Here is a 17,536-nt window from a genome sequence, read left to right as displayed (position 1 = left end):
ATTTACTCTGATATTCATTGCCCACCTGAAGCCCAGGTAAAGTACAAACTGCTCTGTAGACCAAGTATATGAAAAGAGAAGTTCTCTCTCTGTGTATGTGTGTATACACATGCACATGTATACACGCCTGTACGTGCATATATACATACACTTCTATGTGAGTCTGCATGCTGTGCTTGGTTGTGTCTGACCCTTTGCAGCCCCGTGGACTGTAGCCCGCCAGGCTTCTCTGTCCATGGGATTCTCCAGGCAAGAATACTGGAGTGGGTTGCATTTCCTCCTCCAGGGGATCTTCCCAACCCAGGGATTGAACCCGCATCTCCTGTATCTCCTGAAATGGCAGGTGGATTTTTTTACCCCTGAGTCATCCGGGAAAAACCAACACATATACACGTGCACGTCTGTATGAAAAGAAAGGATCAGCCTAAGATTTATATAACCTCTCAAGAGAATTCCCAACTAGTGTCATTCTTTAGAACGTTATTTTTACTTTTCAATAATGTACAAACATGATTTTCTTTCACTAATATTGAAATAAGAACTACATGGTAGAGCCTCACCTTTAAAATTCCTCATATTACAAATGGCATCATCCTGTATTATAAGCGATAGCTTCCTTGGTGTACTTAATAGTCACAAGAGAAAGGTCCCAACCTGAACTTGAACCCCAGTGACATCCCTGCAAGGTTAAAACAGGGGTCACATAGTATCTGTACTTTATAGAGCAGGAAACTGAGCCTCAGAGAAGATAAATATCTATCTGCCCAAGGTCACATGGCTCATAAAAGTGGACTCAGTTGGTTTGGTTTCAAATCTCAGACTGGTTCCAGTGCTCCTAGCTGCCTATCTGTTTTTAAGTAAAAATTCCACGGTGGTGCAGCTTGCCTGCTCTCAGCCTGTGGCAACCTACTCTGGAAGGAGGGCAAGGTATGCTGACTCCACCTGCATGCATTTACCACATTCAGAACAGGAAGGGAGAAACACACTTCCTATTGGAAAGTCCGGCAGGCATGGAGGTGCATTAAGCACATTCTGAAGTTAGGCTGCCACAGCCACAGAATTCAGTATATTGTCTCCAAAAAGGGAAAAGCATGCGGGTCAGGGGCACCTCTCCCAGCTCCTGGGTCTTGCATGTCACTCCAAGGCAGAACTGGCAGTTTCCCAGTAAAAACCGGAAAACCGGCAGCCAAGGGCGGCGGCAGATTCAGACAGAGAGGCCCTGTCTCCGGAAGCTCCTCAAACTCACACTGGCGCCAAGTGACAAAGTCTCACTGCAGAGCTGGAGAGGACAGAGCCCGGGATTCCATCTGGGGTCAGTCCCTGCTCAGCCTTGCAACCTTGGACTAGGCAATCCTTCTGAGGTCGCCTATCCCTCTGGGGTGGGAGGGGGGCTCCCCAGTGCTGACAGCCTAAGATGTGGACAGCCGCGAGTCTCGGTGGGAAGCCCCTGCCCGACACTCATCTCTAGTCACCCCCATCAGGGAGAGGACCACCTCTGCTGATGTCCCAGCGCCATTCTGCTCAGCCGCCACCATTGTGGCCCCAGGAGACCCCACAAGAGGTTCTAGCAGCCCTAAATGTTTTTTGTTTGCCTCTTGTCTCAACATCTTGGTTACTTTTGAAATAACCAAGTGCCTCTGGACTCATCAAATCACCTTCCTATGTCGTCTTTAGGAGAGGTGAAGGGATGTGTACAGGGGGCCATGTATCTGAGTCTCAAAACATCCAGGTTCTTGCAGGAGGCAGCCTTACATTTCAGTCTCCACCTGGAAAGGCAGAGATGGAGCCCATCATCTCTGAGAGCACAAAGACACCAACAGGCTATGCTCCTCCAGCCCTTCTCACCCAAATGGCCAACAAAATCGATTTTTCAAAATAAAACGTTCTCAAAATCTCCGTTTTATTCATTTACGATTTTGCTGCTCCTGTCATATGTAGGTCATGCTTTGACCAACGTGACACATACTTATGAGCTATACCATGTCTGGACTGTTTATTCTGCAATTTAAGAAAACATGCTTAGGTCTTAGAACTTGGAGGCTAGAATCATCCACGGCAACCGCTGCCAAATGGATTGTGACAGTCCCACAGCTTGTCCTGGAAACTGTTCACCTTGTTTTTAATCTGACCTTCCGTGACCTCTGAAATGTGCAATGTTGGTCTGGGAGAATGTTCCAGTTCTCCAAAAAATTCAAAGTTCTGTCATCTGCTATTTAAAAGTTTTGATTTTGCCACTCAATTGAAAGCATTTTAAAAAAGCGCCCCTGGGTCCCTAAGCACTAGATTCCCGAGGTTATCTTGCACTATGTAATGACTGCCCTGGGCTCCCTATTTTGGACAGAGTATTCACCTAGCATTACATAGGCCATCGGTCACTTCAAGAAGGGTCCATGGCGTCTATTCTATGAACAGTCACCAGCTGAAGCCATTTACTAAGTCATTGTGACCACTCCTGGAGCTACTGGTGTATTCTCTTCGTGACCAGTGGTTGGCTGGCAATAAAACATGACATGGGTTTATTTGAAAAGTATTTGTGTTGTAAAAACACTAGTGTTTTGTCGTTTAAAAAAGTATTTCTGGATCCTCTCAAGGCAGAAGAAAAGACCAACCAGTTCAAAATTCAGAAAAAGGAGTTCTGGGTATACTGTTAAAGGCCACTTTGCCCAACCAAAATGCCATTTTATTTACCATCTCCACCTACTTTGACCAACATCACACGTACTTCTTAGAAATACCATTTCTTGACTATTTATCCTACAATTTAACTAAGAAAACTTATCATCACTATAGTTGAAATTACCCCATGAATACAAATAGCTCAAAAACTTTCACTCAGGAAGGATGGACTATATTCATTTTGTTATTCAGATTCCAATTGCTCTGATTTCCACCTATGTGGTCCATGCTGTTATTATAGTGATGTTAATAATTTTATGGTAATACAGAAATGGCTCCCCTGAGGGGGAAAATGTTCATTCTTCTGCTTTTAAGTCAGGAAAACACCCAGTAGGGTGTCCATTTGTCAGCTAATCCATGAATACCTGGTGTGAGCTGAAAGCACTCCACAGCCAGCTATAATCACCTCATGCTCAAGAGTGCACACCAGGGGCCCTGTTACTGTCCTTACAAAACACTTTATGGGGAGGGTGAGAAAGTTACCCAATGAAACTAAGCACACACAAAGAGAAAATAATCCCTTGTGGTGTTATCAAAGGTGGGTGGTTTCTCAGGGGAAACCCCAGAGGAACCTGCAAAGCAACGGAAGCTTACTCCCTCCTTCCCAGAAGGCCCTGTCTGCAGTCCGAGAGGCCTGGCAATTACACTGGGGCCTGCATCAACTTTCCTGGGCCTCTCCCCACTGGGCCAGCGGAGCACTGCTGTCGTTTAGTCGCTCAGTCATGTCCAGCTCTTTGCGACCCAATGCACTGTAGCCCACCAGGCTTCTCTATCTATGGGATTTTTCAGGCAAGAATACTGGAGTGGGGTGCCATCTCCTTCTCCAGGGGATCTTCCTGACCCAAGGATTGAACCTGGGTCTCCTGCATTGGCAGGAGGATTCTTTACCACTGAGCCACCTGGGAAGCTATTAACTGGGCATTGGGTAGAAGGAACTCGAAGGGCTGGAGAGACCTGGGCAAGAAGAGGAAGGACTGAAAAGCTGAAAGGAGAATAAAGAGGGTGAAAGGGAAGTGTTCTCTATCATTCTAGCCTGCCTGATGGATTCCTGCCATCAGAGTGAGGAGGGACTCTCTATCCCTCAGTGAATGACTTTACTGGACTCTCAAGGACTCTTCAGGTAATTAGCTATAAGTATCATTCAAACCAGTCAATCCTATAGGAAATCAGTTCTTAATATTCATTGGAAGGACTGACGCTGAAGCTGAAGCTCCAAGACTTTGGCCACCTGTTGAGAAGAGCCGACTCATTGGAAAAGACCCTGATGCTGGGAAAGATTGAAGGCAGGAGGAGAAGGGGATAACAGAGGATGAGATGGTTAGATGGCATCATTGACACAATGGACATGAGTTTGAGCAAACTCCAGGAGATAGTGAAGGACAGGGAAGTCTAGCATGCTGCAGTACATGGGGCTGCAAAGAGTCGGACATGATTTAGCAACTGAACAGCAATCATTCAAAACCAGCTGCATTCAAAACCTCCACTCCTGACTTTTCTCCTCCCTGACCTTCTGACACAGCCAGGAGAGGTATGCAGCAGTGCACTGCACTGGCAGGAAGTGGTCACGTGGTCCCAAGGTAAGTGTTGGGTTAGGCTTTCCCAAGCCCAGTCTGGCTGAGGTGCCTATAACTTTGTGTAACCCCGACATCCCCCTAAAATGGGGAGCATTACTTGGAATGGGAGAAAAGTTTTTAGCGTAGGGCCTGGAGGCATTTAACAAATGGCCCACAAAGTAAGTCCTATAGTTTTCACATACAGAGTACCCTGAAGGGGACGCAGACACTGGCCCCTTGCTCATCCACTGTGTCCCACAGAGCAGAAGGCCTGGGGGCCCTGGCATGGTGGTCTGTGGGCAGAAGGAGCAGACCCATCTTGGGAGTCTGGGCTGCCTCTTCCCTCTTCCTAGGAATGCCCTCAAATTAACCATGCAAACCTCAACTGACTCCATGAACAATATTTTGCGTTCTCCAGGGCACTGGTCAGTGTCTTCAGACTGTGGCATGTATCCCTCAGGGGGCAGTACATGAGGACTTTCTAGAGTCTACGGGGAATTTTAGAAGAATTCATGTCCAGATCCATAACTTCCACATGTGCTGCATTCTAAGCCCAGTCCACAGACAAATACTCCTGCAGCCAGTTTTATGATCACCCTTGGACTTCCTCAGACAGATGCACTTCTTGCCCATCTCACTCATTTTACCACAAGGCACTGTCTCGTGGATAGATACCTGTAAGGACAGTCCAGGTGTGCAAGGCTCCTTGGGCTAAACTGGTGCTGGTGACTCACGATGTGAAGACACGTCATCAAGAACACAGTGTTCCAAAGATGTGAACCTGAATCTAATCAAGTGCCAACAATCCCACAAATGCAACCCGAGGGGCAGTCTGCAGAACCGCAGGCAAGACAGCCTGGACTTCTCAAAATGTTGTAGGGGGAAAAAAGGGTTGGGAGCTAATTCCAGATTAAAGGAGAATAAACAGACACAACAATCAAATGCAATTTGTGACCCCTGATTAAGGAGAAAAACTATGAAGGACATTCTTGCCAATTGAGGAGATGTGACTTTGGACTATCTATTGGATAACAGTATTGTACAAATGTTAAGTTTCCTGAGACTTATAACTGAATTGTGGTTACATAAGGTAATGTCCTTGCTCCTTGAAGGTTCACACTAAACTATTTATTGTTAGGTTTGAAAGTAATTCTCAAATGAAAAAAAAAAAAAAAGAAGCAAAATGCTAACAAGAAGTCCGTCTTGGTGAAAAAGACCCGTGGGTGTTCATTGTACTATGAATATTTTACTAAGGAAAAGTCTCATATGAATAAATCAGGAAACATCAAACTGGGTGGTTCCATATTTCATTCTGGTCAGGCAGTCATGGCAAGGCATGATCTGCTTGTCGGTCCATGCACCCACCCATCTATTCATCTTACAATTAGGATCCAAAAGGGTAGTGGTTGCCATAGATGCAGACTAACATGTGTATTTGAAATGAAAATGAAGTTGGACCTTTTCTGATGAAAAAAATCAATGTATTTGAGCTGATACATTTGGATAATTTCCCACAAATCGAATAAGCTAAATTTGCAGCTCCAAAGTTTTGCCAAAAATATTGAAGCACATGTCTAGCTGCCAAATGGTCTGGAAATTACTTCTGCTACAACCATTTAAACTTGTTGGAAAATTATAGATGTTACCTTAGGAGTGTGTGCTAGTTTTTCAACATAACTTTTTAGGTTTGCAAGAAGAAAAGTTTTAAGACTTTCAAAACTAGGCCTTCCAACTCAGTTATCCTATAAAATCATTAAAAAGTGGGTTTTATCTCTACTGAGTTAACCAGTTGATTCTCAGTAGAGACCTAAGATCTGCTTATACAAATCCACTCCCATTCCCACAGAGGCGGCTGTTCTGGCTGTGTGCTGTTGTCCTTGGCTTCCCATGTGGACACTCCCTGCCCTGGGCAGAACAGAAGCCATCTGAGAACAAGTACCCCCCTGAAGGCCTCAAGTATTTGAGGAGACCTCACTCTGTCCCAAAGAGTTAGGGAGCCTCCCCTCATTGCAAAAACCATTGATAGTTTAGGAGTGTGTGAAGAAATACACGTTTCTCTTTCTAAAATGTCCTGATTTGGATTCTGAAGTACCATGAATAAAATAACCCTAGGTACACTCTGGCCCAAACAGGGATCAAAGAAACGGCCTGGAGGAAATAAAATATTCCTTGCTTTGGCTAATTGATTTTCCTAGAAATACATGTTTCAGAGAGTGAATGTATTTTTAGCAAATCAAGATTTGTGTTTTCTTAATCTACTAATATGAGAGTGCAGTCTGTATTAAGCCAAAATTACTGGTTTGGGGAGTAAAAGTTTGAAGTTTGAATTCTGGCTTCATCACTTACTAAATTTGTGACCCTGAGAAAATCTCTAGGTCTCATTGCTTCATCTGTGCAATAGGGATACATAACATCTCTTACCCAGTACAGCTCAAACTTACTCGATTTTAGGACAATACATGAAATCTATTTAAAAAATAACAAATGCTGGAGAGGGTGTGGAGAAAAGAAAACCCTCCTACACAGTTGGTAAAGGAATGTAAATTGGTACAGCCATTATGGAAAACACTACAGAGTTTCCTCAAAAAACAATAATTGAGTTGCTGTATGATCCAGCGACAAAACTGTAATTCAGAAAGATACGTGCATCCCTATTTTCATAGCAGCACTATTCACAATAGCCAAGACATGGAAATAGCCTAAATGTCCACCGACAGATGAATGGATAAAGAAGACATGGTGTGCACGCACACACGTGCACACACACAGGAATACTACTCAGCCATTAAAAAGAATGGAATAATGGCATTTGCAGCAACATGGCTAGACCTAGAGGTAATCATACTAAGTGAAGTAAGTCAGAAAGAGAAAGACTAACAACTATGATATCACTTATATGTAGAATCTAAAATATGACATAAATGAACTTATCTATGAAACAGAAACAGACTCACAGATGTAGAGAACAGACTTGTAGTTACCAAGGGGGAGGGGTGTTGGGGAAAGATGGGCTAGGAATTTGGGGTTAGCAGATGCAAACTATTATACATAGAATGGATAAAAAACAAAGTCCTATTTGACAGTTCAGGGAATTATATTCACTATCCTGTGATAAACCATAAGGGAAAAGAATATAAAAAAGAATACATATATGTATATATAATTGAATCACTTTGTTGCATAGCAGAAATTAACACAACATAAATCAACTATACTCAATAAAATAAATTAAAAAACCCTATTTGTTAAAAATTGGGTTACTACATGAAAAGCAAAGAGGCGTAATGATACTAACTTTATTTTTTGTTTTTATTTATTTTTAATTGAAGTATAGTTGATACATATATTCTTTATATATCTACTCTTCTTCAGGTTTTCATTATAAGTTATTGCAAGATATTGAATATAGTTCTTTGTGCTATACAGTAGGTCCTTGTTGGTTATCTATTTTATATACAGTAGTGTTCCATGGAGGAGCCTGGAAGGCTGCAGTCTATGGGGTCGCTGAGGGTCAGACACGACTGAGCGACTTCACTTTCACTCGTTGGAGAAGGAAATGGCAACCCACTCCAGTGTTCTTGCCTGGAGAATCCCAGGGATGGGGAAGCCTGGTGGGCTGCCGTCTGTGGGGTCGCAGAGAGTCGGACACGACTGAAATGACTTAGCAGCAGTGTGTATCTGCCAGTATCAAACTCCTAGTTTACCCCCTCCCACCTTTCCCTTTTGGTAACCATAAGTTTGTTTTCTAAGTCTGTGAGTCTATTTCTGTTTTGTAAATAAGTTCATTTGTATGATACTAACTTTAAGTTTTTACTTGTAGCTTTTCACTTGTTAACAGGGTGATTCAATTATGCCCATGCCTAGACACTTTTTAAAAATAAGGGCACACTTTAAAATGAAAAATATGCCTATGCTATAGATTCATGAAGCCTGGGGCTTGAATAATTTTTGCAGCAAGAAGGCTTAGCAGTGAGATCCCACTTGCTGCCACCTGCCTGCTTGAGATACCCCAGTGGCACCCCGCTGCCATCAGAAACAGAGCAAGCACCTTCTTTTCCTGGATTTTACAGCATCTCATAATCTGGGTATCACCTACAGAGATAGCCTAAATTTCACACCACTTCCCGCCACCTGTTCTCAGTACTTGGCGACTGGTCTGGCCTCCTCCTTGTATCCACCACCTGCGCCTTCCCCATATCGTGATCACAAACTTGCCTGTGCTTCTCCTTGGTCTGGAATGTGCCCTTTTTCCTTTTCCTTCCTTTCTTAACACACATCTTTCAAGTGCTAGCTCAAATCCTCCCTCTCCACCGAATTGTTTCCTGCTATGATCTCCAAATCCTAGTGACTTCATCCCTAGGAATTCTTACCATGACCACAGCTAATGCACATGCCTCGGTAGACATAGCTATCTGTTGGACTGACAGTCCGCCCACCCACCCACCCATCTGCCTATCCATAGTTTACAACTAGATCATAAGCTATTTAAGTCCACAATTTTGCCTTTTAGATGCCCACACAGCACCTAGAGCATGAAAGATATTTAATACTTGCTTCCTGATTGAGCTCAAGTGATTAAAGAATACATTTTAATTGAATAAAGAGGCTATCGACCATTAAGTGCTAAATAAACCAAGAAGAAAGGGACATTTGGAAGGGAAAATGCTAGAGAGCTTTTATTTTTCTATCAGTGAAAGGAGAATCTTCTGAGAATAATTCTTTGGCTGTTGGATCGGCCTGAAGTCCTAAGACTGGCCAATTCATATTAAGCCTGAAATAGATTTCTCTGAACAGCAACAGTTTGAAATAGGTCTTCAGACTGAGGCCAGAATGAGATGTTGGTCTCAGATCTTGAGTGAGGAATCAGTGTTTCCTAAAAGCCTGACATGGGATTTCTTGATTCCAAGCACCTCATCCCAAATGGCAGAGCCCCCTTCCAACTTAGGGACTTTATTACAGTATTGTCTGTTCATACAGTCCCTAAAACAATAATTTAAAAAATAGATGGAGAGTGCTTATTTATTCTGAACTCTGTATCACACAACATTAGATTTGAAAGCCTAACATTTAGCTACCTTGTTGCATTAGAAGGTTTCTTAGCTGGATATCAATAGGCTGAAAGTTTACTAAATTCACTAACAGTCTTCTGCTGGGGTTTGTGAAACAGCTTGAATTAAATATCCAGGTGGGATCACTTAAAACAGAAATGCTCTATCTCAAGACAGGGAGCCTCCAGCTCACAGCCTCCTTGTTCCCTTACATGTAAGGATCTTATGGTGTCCTGGCTCCCTTCTCCCCATAGGGGACATAGAGGGTCTCCCTAACATGACCATGGGAATCTGGTGGGAAAAATTCCGTAGAACTATGTGGGCTCGGCAAATGGGGAAGGGAAGAAGCTGTGAAACCTGGGAAGAGCCAGGGGGAGCTGACCCGGGGGCAGAATCCCACGCAAGGCTGGCCCAACTGACTGACTGTGGGGCCCAAAATAGCCTCCCCGCAAGGCCTGCATTTCTTCCACTCTCTGTACTTTGTTGAGCTGCTTGAAATTCCACCATTTAGAGCAATGTCTTGGCAGAGGCTGAACTGAAAGCCTGGGACGGGAGAAAAGGCCCTCACCGGGTGCGTGTTGGGAGGAGCAGCGTGGCTAATACGATGGTTGTTTATGGGGCATGGGCTTTACAAAGCATTGCCTCATGTAACTCTGTTCCCAGCAGCCCCGGGAGGCAGGATGAATAGTGTTCCTATTTCACAGATGAAGAAACTGAGGTTTGGGAGCTGTTAAGTAACAGTTAAGTGGCCAGGCTGACTGAACTGATGTGAACTTGAGCTCTTGCTTTTTGAAACTCCATGATTTCTCGCTCTGTGTCCCCCTTCTGCAGATTATGGGAAATGACAATCTGGGAAGAGACTGCAGCTTCACAATATTGTGAATCATATCTCAAATTGATCAAGGTTACACAGAGTTTTGTGGGTTAGTCTGAGAACTTGATGGCTTGATTTGCAAGACTGTTTCTCTAGGAAATTTTGTGACTTGCTGCCAAACCGGTAGAATGGATATTACAATGCATTGTGGATTACTTGCAATTATAATTTAGCAATGCTCAGTGTTTCTTCTAGTTGATTTCTGGTCACACAAAGGCCACCTTTTCTGACCAAGGTTTAGTTTTAGTTTACAATGCCACCAAATTGCACCACACCCTGTACCTTTATTAGATAGTACATTTTGTGAGGACAGGGGCTTTTGTCTGTGTTCTGAGGATTCCCTAGCCCTAGGACAGTGCCTGGCACACACAGGCATACATTAATTACTTGTTGAATGAATAAGTGCTTTTAGATCACAAAGTTTTAAAAAGCACGTGCGTTTTATGCTTTGTGAAACACATTTAGAGTTATCATGCACAGCTGAGATCTGGTATATGACTATGATTAACAAACCTTTAAAAACTTCAAGCAACCCTGTTCAACACAGTTTTATTCATTAGTTGAAAACTTTCCTCCCATATAAAGTATTTTCTCCTAGGTAGCAAGGCTGAACACTCTGCAATTCAGTGGTTTAGAGAAACTCAGGTTCTGGCTTTAGCAATCTTCCTCCTGCCATCATGGAACCCTGGCATTTTGGATAAACTGCTTTACATCTTTAGGCCTGGGAATTTTAGGGGCTACCTTTCAGCTCTAAAATGCCATGACATCTGTGCACAAGACCTTCTAGTTTCACCTTTTACATGCCTCAGGCCTGCTCTAATCACTCGTTAGTGAAGACACAGGTAAAAAGCACAATGATAAAATAAAAACCAAGATGGTGAAACGGAAAAGTCTTGGATGACCAGAAAGGAAAACCACGCATCTTTAAGTTTAGACAAGTTTGAAGCTGCTACAAGAAGCAGCCACAGCCCATGAACTTTATCGTCAACCTCTGTGCAGACAAGTGGGCCAGTTACGAATTCTACTTGGTTAGTTCAACATGTGATAATGGTAGGAACAAGATTCTGGCTGCTTCATTTACATCAGAACCAGCAGAATACATGCGATCTCAAGGGGGAATGTGTAGACAGGGTGCAGTCCAGCCCCCTTTGAACAGTACAGAATGACTGACTCAGGTAGCACGAGAGCGCCTTTGCTCAGTTACTAAGTTCCAAGCATTCCAAGAAGAGGGATCAGTATTTATGGCACTTTCTATTTTCAAATGATGAATGACTTAATGTTTTCTACATAAGCCTTAACTGCACGGTGTACAGTGCAGGATATAAATGTCAGCACTGTGACAGGGGCATGTTGACACTGGTTGAGTGTTCAAAGTCTGCACATTGTCTTTATCCTGCCTTCCCCGCACTGACAACTTGCTACCGAATTGAACATACCTGGAAAGAAGTCAATTTGGCTTAGAATGCAGCTCACTTTCTCTTTGGGAACATTTCTCTTTCAAGGATCTATTGGGTCTTCCCATAGATAAAACAGAATCGGGTGTGCTCTGCTGGTTCAAATGTAAATACAGTAGTCAGAATCTTGTCCATCGATACTACTGATACTACTGATGACTTAGTATCAGTTTTGGAAAAAACCTCCCTTCCCCCACAACTCCCCCCACCCCAATCAATAAGATTAACGTTACCTTGCTTGCTTTGTGACTGGCTGGACCTTACATGAGGCACAGATTTTCTTAGGGTATTATCAAGGCATAGGGATTCACCTGACTGCACGTTAGACTCACCTGTGGAACACCTAAATCTCTAGTTGCCCAGGCCACACCCTAAGCCAATTAAATCAGAATCTCTCTGGGTGAAGCCCAGCACCAGTAGTCACTAGAGCTCACCAGGTGAGTCCAGTAAGCAGGGGTCTTATGAGTCTCTTCCCAAAGGAAGGTTAGGGTGGAGCGTGAAGGTTGGGGTAGGCCAAATCTCAGTCACTGGCATGTTGGCAATGCCTTCCTTTACTGTACAGTTGTAAACTGTTCATTGAGTTTGGCAGTAAGTAATTTGTCTGAGGTGACAAAATTAGCCAAAAGCAGAGCCAGAAGCAGGAGCCAGCATTAAATAAGCCTAGGTAGACAGGATACTAATATGTTATTAAATTTCCATGAACTAATCAGCTTCATAATCAGGCACAGTCATTTTTCCTCCAGAGCGCCTTGGTGAGAAAACTATTACCTTACACTGGGCTCCTGGTCCTCTGACCTAGGCTGTTTGAATGAATGAAAAGCCATTTAGCCATCATGGGTACTGTTCTGAAGACTATGGCACTAAAGCGCATTTTAAGTTTCTACTGGAGAAACATTATATACACTAGGATAGAAATTTGTGGCTGAAACCAAAACCTTTAAAAATAGGTTTATACAACTAACTGACATACACTCTTGGAACAGTTACTTCAGTTTCAAGGGAATCAAACTGTGTTCTCTAACCCTAAGTCACTCTTGAAGACTTCATTTGTCTTAGAAAAATGCACTTTTTCTTGGGACTTCAGGAAGAAGATGCTTTTATTGTAATCAAGCATAAGATAAGCACATCACATTTCCTGGACTACTTTTAGCCCAAGGCCACAGGTTTGGGGGACTCCAGCATACAGCTGACTTTGGAGCCCTTTCCAGTGGTGCCTATGATCACAATAATTTTCAAACGCAGAATAGGGTAATAGAAATGGGGAGTAGCCAGCATGGTTATGGCTATGGTTTACTGTTGCTTTAGTTTGGGGTTATGCAAATTTTCTATTCCTCCCCAGTAATCTCTAACTTGTGACGAAGCATATTCTGCTTTACGCAATAGATAAACTTCTCAAGAGCAGAGGGTAGATTATATCAAATCATAGTTGACATGCCCTGATAAACTGCTAAGACATTTCGAGAGGCAAATCACAGATTTATTTTCCAATATGAATAATCTAGTCTTAAGAGTTAACATTGTCATGTGTGGAGTGAACTACAGTTTTTTGTTATTCCCCCCTAGCCCCAGCCCAGCACTATTTATCATTTTCTTTCTAGAACCGGAACTTTCCTGAACACACTTGACACTGCCCAGATGCTTGTTCTGGAAATCAAGGCCTTTCTGTGTTTTCTCTGACTCTGGCATGGTTTTGTGAAACCTCAGCCTCTTCCCTTGCAAGGGCAGTTTAGGATGGAAAAGCAATTGTTCTCAATTCAGCATAGCCAGGCACACCCAAACAGAGATAGAGGGCTTTGGAACAAAACATGGGTGTGAGTGAGTGAGTGAGTGAGTGTGTGTGTGTGTGTATGTGTGTGATGGGGAGGCAGAGAAAAGAGAACAACTGTGTGTTTTCCTGTGGTGGTGGTAGTGGTGGGGAAAACAGCTGTTGATCGGAATCTAAACGAGCAGCAGAAAAGTGTGTTCCCCTCTGTGTTGGGCAAAGCCGGCGCGTGCCATGCACAGACTAGGTGTTGCAGCCTTGGGGCACCAGCTGGTGGCGGCGCACCGGGAGGGGGCTCCGGCGCATGCGCGGCTCTCCCCTGGGAGGCCACTCTGCGGCCGGGGCTGACTTGGGGGTGCGTGCGGGCGGCGGGTGGGGTGACCCTTGCAGGGAGGGAGCGGTTCTTACAGTCACTGCTCAGCGCGAAGGGCGCGCGGCGGCGGCCGAGGGAGCGGTCTTCGGCGGGCGCCTCGGGAGGCCTCTTACCGGCGGGCAGCGGGAAGGCGGACGCGGTGTGGAGCAGCACCAGGCAGACAGCCACGACATCCCATAACTTCATCTTAGAGTCCCGTCCGGCCGCGGCACCTGTGCGGGCGGGCGGGCGGGGGCGCAGAACCGGGGAGAGCACGTTAGGCCTGGATGCTGGGGCCCGCGCGGGTCCCCGGGGCTCTCCTCCAGACTTGGCACCGCCCTCCTTCCGGACCGCTGCGGCCGGGCGCTTCCCGGGCACCCCCACCCTTCTTTCCTTCCCAGCGCCCTGCCTGTCCCCGCTTCGGGGTGCGCCTCTCCGGCTTCCAACAGACAACTGCTTTTTTCTTCCGCCATCGGATCCCAGGATTTCGGGGCAGGGCTACTTCCCCCCGCCAGTACCAATACGACGACAGCAATACTGGCGCGCAATCCCATCCCCATTCTGGGGGGCGACTGGGCAACCCTCACCCTGTGCTCCCGCCCCGTCCAGTAGCTCCCACAGACCACCCCCACCCCTCCCCGGAGAACGAGCGCTGAACCCAAGCAAGAGACTAGCCCGCCCGGGGTCCTGATCCTGTCCTCAGCTAGCGGGGCAGGCTCAGTGGCACCACGAACCTTGCCCAAGCTTCATTCCTGCCATTTCAATTAGTGTTTTGTCGTCGGAACAAGAAGCCAGTGGGGACTTAAAGACTTTGAGGCTGTCCAGGAATATCTGTGTTAAGCTCCTGAACTTTCCAAAGTTTCAACTCGGTTTAAAATACGACTTCCACTTCTTAAGGTTATGAATATTAACATATGAAAAGGCCTAACCACGCATAACGTAAGGGTTCAATAAATGCTTTAGCGTTACAGTTAGGGAGGGATTGCCTCGGTCTTGAAAATGTTCGTGGTGTACTCGAATACACTATTTTTACATTTTTGCAAGATTCTGGCCTTAAATCCTTTCCCCTCGCAGAGGGGTTTCGAGCTCCCCACCCCGGGTCACAGTCACTCCTGGACGATCGTACCCTGTCGGGGACGCTACACAGGAGGGCGGGCACCAGAAGGTCTAGATCGGGAAAGGGCGCACGGTGGGGGCTCAGTTCCTCTTAGGGGGCTCCGTTTGGCTTCTCAATCCTCGCACCCCTAGAAAGGAGGGTCACGCAGTTGAGGGCGGGTGAGAAAAGGGGTACTCTCAACTCAGGGCCCAACTCCAGGCAATAAGGAGACGGGGTCGGGGGGAGACCCGGGCACCTTGAGGTTCCTCCCCAATGGCCAGCGTTCTAATTTCCAAGGGCATTCTAAAGTGGAAATTACGAGATTCGTGCAGTTGATTATCCCCGTTCCTCCAAGTAAAAGAGATTCTTAGGAAAAGCTCCTTGAACTTTTTCAGTGGAAGAGAGTAAGGCAGTTCCCAGGTAAAAATAAAAACCTCGACCCCATTCCTCTCCATCAGTCGCCAGGAGCTCCCGCCTCCCTTCCAGCAACCGCCCCCACCCCCATCTCTACCCAGAACGCCCTCGGGGTTCCAGTGCAGGCCACCCCGGGAAGCGTTTAATTCGACCGCCACCTCCCACCGCTGCGGAGACGAATGCATTTTCCATTCCTTGGGGGTCTGTTTGTTCGCTACGCAGCTGTTGGGCTCGGGGAGTCCGTAGAGACCACGAACTCCTAAACCCCGAGGCTCCCGGCGCTCCATGCCCCCCTGGCTGGTTTACAAAGCCGGGGAAAAGGAAAGGCTCTGGGTTGAGGCGCGGGGGCCCCAGGCAACACCTCACCCAGGCCGTGCAAAAAGAGCCCTGCGAAGCGCTCGAGCAGAGGCGACGCTGGAACGCGAGGCCTCCTGCCCCCTCGCCCGGGTGCCAGATCGCCGGCGCGTGCGAACTGTCTGGCTGCCCGGAGGGGCAGGGAGGCGCGCGGTTAATGCGCTGCCCCAAATCGCGGTGCCCGCCGGCAGGAAGCGACAGAGGCACCAGGTTTCCCTTCCTCACTAAGAGGGTTTTTCCTTTTTTTTTTTTTTTCTTTTTTTTCTGCTTGGCAGGCGGAGGGTTTTTTAAATTGGACGTGGAGATCCTCAATTAGAAGTGTGACGAAGCTGGCAAAAGAGGACACAGAGGAAAACTCCCCGCCTCGTCCAAAGGAGGCTCCCGCCCCCGCCCTCTGCCGGTTGAAAAGAGCTCGCCCACCTCCCGCGGGCGAGAAGGGCGTCTTCTTCCCTCTGAGCACCACCCGCGCAGGCTGTAGTCAGAGCGGCTTTGTAGTTCCCGGTGTTTGCCGGGCGGAGGGAGTCTGGAGGCTGAGCGTTCACAGCGGTCTAAGGGGAGGTTTTTCCCAGATCCCCGTGGGGTCCCCACATCCCCACCCCCAACACACCCAGTGGCTTCCCTGTCGGTCTCTTTATCGCTTTCTCAAAGCACATCTGTCCGACGTGTTTCTGCAGCAACCGGCAGTCTCTGCTACGCGCGCCAACTGCCCAACGCACTGCTACATGCGGTAATAAACAAGATCTCCTCCGCTAGGTGCCCCCGCACCCGTTCCGGTACCCCACAGGCTGGTCCCTCTCTGCGTCCAGCAGAGCAAAAGGGGAAGTCGCGGGCACCGGCACCTGGTGATCCTCAGGCCTGGGGCGGTAAGGACGGACGCCCCAGGGAGCCGGACTGCGGGACTCGCCGCCGGGCGCTTCTGAGTTCCCAGCACCAGGGGGCACCAGAAACCGCCGGAGTCCCGAAGCGCCCACGCGGCGGGGCGGCTGCCTTGCCACTTTAAGTATAGAACCGCTGCACGAACGCTCTCCACTACCCCCCAATCCTCTCCAAATCCAAATTACCCCCCGGAACTTTTGGATATCCTCACCAGCATCCCTGCTGTTCATCCTCTCCTACCGCTCTTATCCTCTCTCCCGGATTTTTCTCTACCCGCTTCACTTAAGCTGGTTTCTCGGCAACCTGGTTTTTGAACTCCCCCTCCCTCCCCCGCGTCTCTGTGACAGCCTCGCCGCGGGTAAGCGCTCCCGCCGCCAGTGCCCCCGCACTTTACCGTGTCTGGCAGGCTGGGAGGTTTGCCCTCGAGATCCAGGTCTCAGGAGGAGAAAAGGGGAGGCGGGAGTGGATGGGTGGGGGCGCGCTGTAACTCGGAGGCTTTCTTTCGGAATACGGACAGAAGTTGCTGAAAGATGTATTGCTTTTCAGCTGTGCCTTGTATCCTGAACTGACGGTGGACTTACTCAGTTGGGCCCAAGACCGCAGTAGGGAAAAGAATGAGCCACGCTTTCTGCAGACAGTCTGGGAATGGGTCAAGGGCCCGAGGCCGTGTTTCAGATCCAGAATGCACCCGAACCCCTTGCGAGAATGGGCTGGGGACGCTGCGGGCTCCTCGGACACCTGACACTTGTTGTAAAGGCGCTACTGTCCCTGAACCCTGCCAAAGCGAAGATATGGCGAAACTCAGTGCAAACCCGGTCGCGGATGGGCGGAAGCCCAGAAGCTCGCATTGGAGCTTTGCGGGTAGAGGTGCGTGCGCGAGGTTAGCAGTAGCATCTCTTCCTTGGAGTACTTAAGTGAACATCGAAAATACTGTGCAAGAGTCGAGTGCGCTCTAACATATCCGCGGCAGCGCCCAGGAGAGTTGTGTTTGCCCCCACCAATGAGCAAAAATCTTGCGAGCACCGGGTTGGGCAGCTCCCCCGGAGTGCGCGCGTCGGCTCTGCAGACCGGTTTGCC

At 47.1% G+C, this 17,536-nt stretch overlaps 1 protein-coding gene across 4 annotated transcripts in view; it reads right to left on the bottom strand.

Annotated features, from left to right (window-relative positions):
* Positions 1 to 17,536, bottom strand: part of GDNF (glial cell derived neurotrophic factor) — a 28,677-nt gene that overhangs the window by 9,647 nt on the left and 1,494 nt on the right. Inside the window, exon 2 of one of the 4 annotated variants that reach the window (XM_069555927.1) lies at positions 13,854 to 13,952. In XM_069555927.1, the coding sequence (XP_069412028.1) occupies positions 13,854 to 13,926 (73 nt within the window). In that variant the 5' untranslated portion in view covers positions 13,927 to 13,952. Of the gene's footprint in view, positions 1 to 11,587; positions 11,610 to 13,775; positions 14,050 to 17,536 lie in introns of those variants that run through there. The other 3 variants (XM_069555929.1, XM_069555928.1, XM_069555930.1) reach the window with 3 other exon arrangements.

The sequence above is a fragment of the Ovis canadensis genome, chromosome 16 (assembly GCF_042477335.2).
Source record: "Ovis canadensis isolate MfBH-ARS-UI-01 breed Bighorn chromosome 16, ARS-UI_OviCan_v2, whole genome shotgun sequence".
Classification (NCBI taxonomy): domain Eukaryota; kingdom Metazoa; phylum Chordata; class Mammalia; order Artiodactyla; family Bovidae; genus Ovis; species Ovis canadensis.
This window is presented reverse-complemented; position numbering and strand designations above follow the sequence as displayed.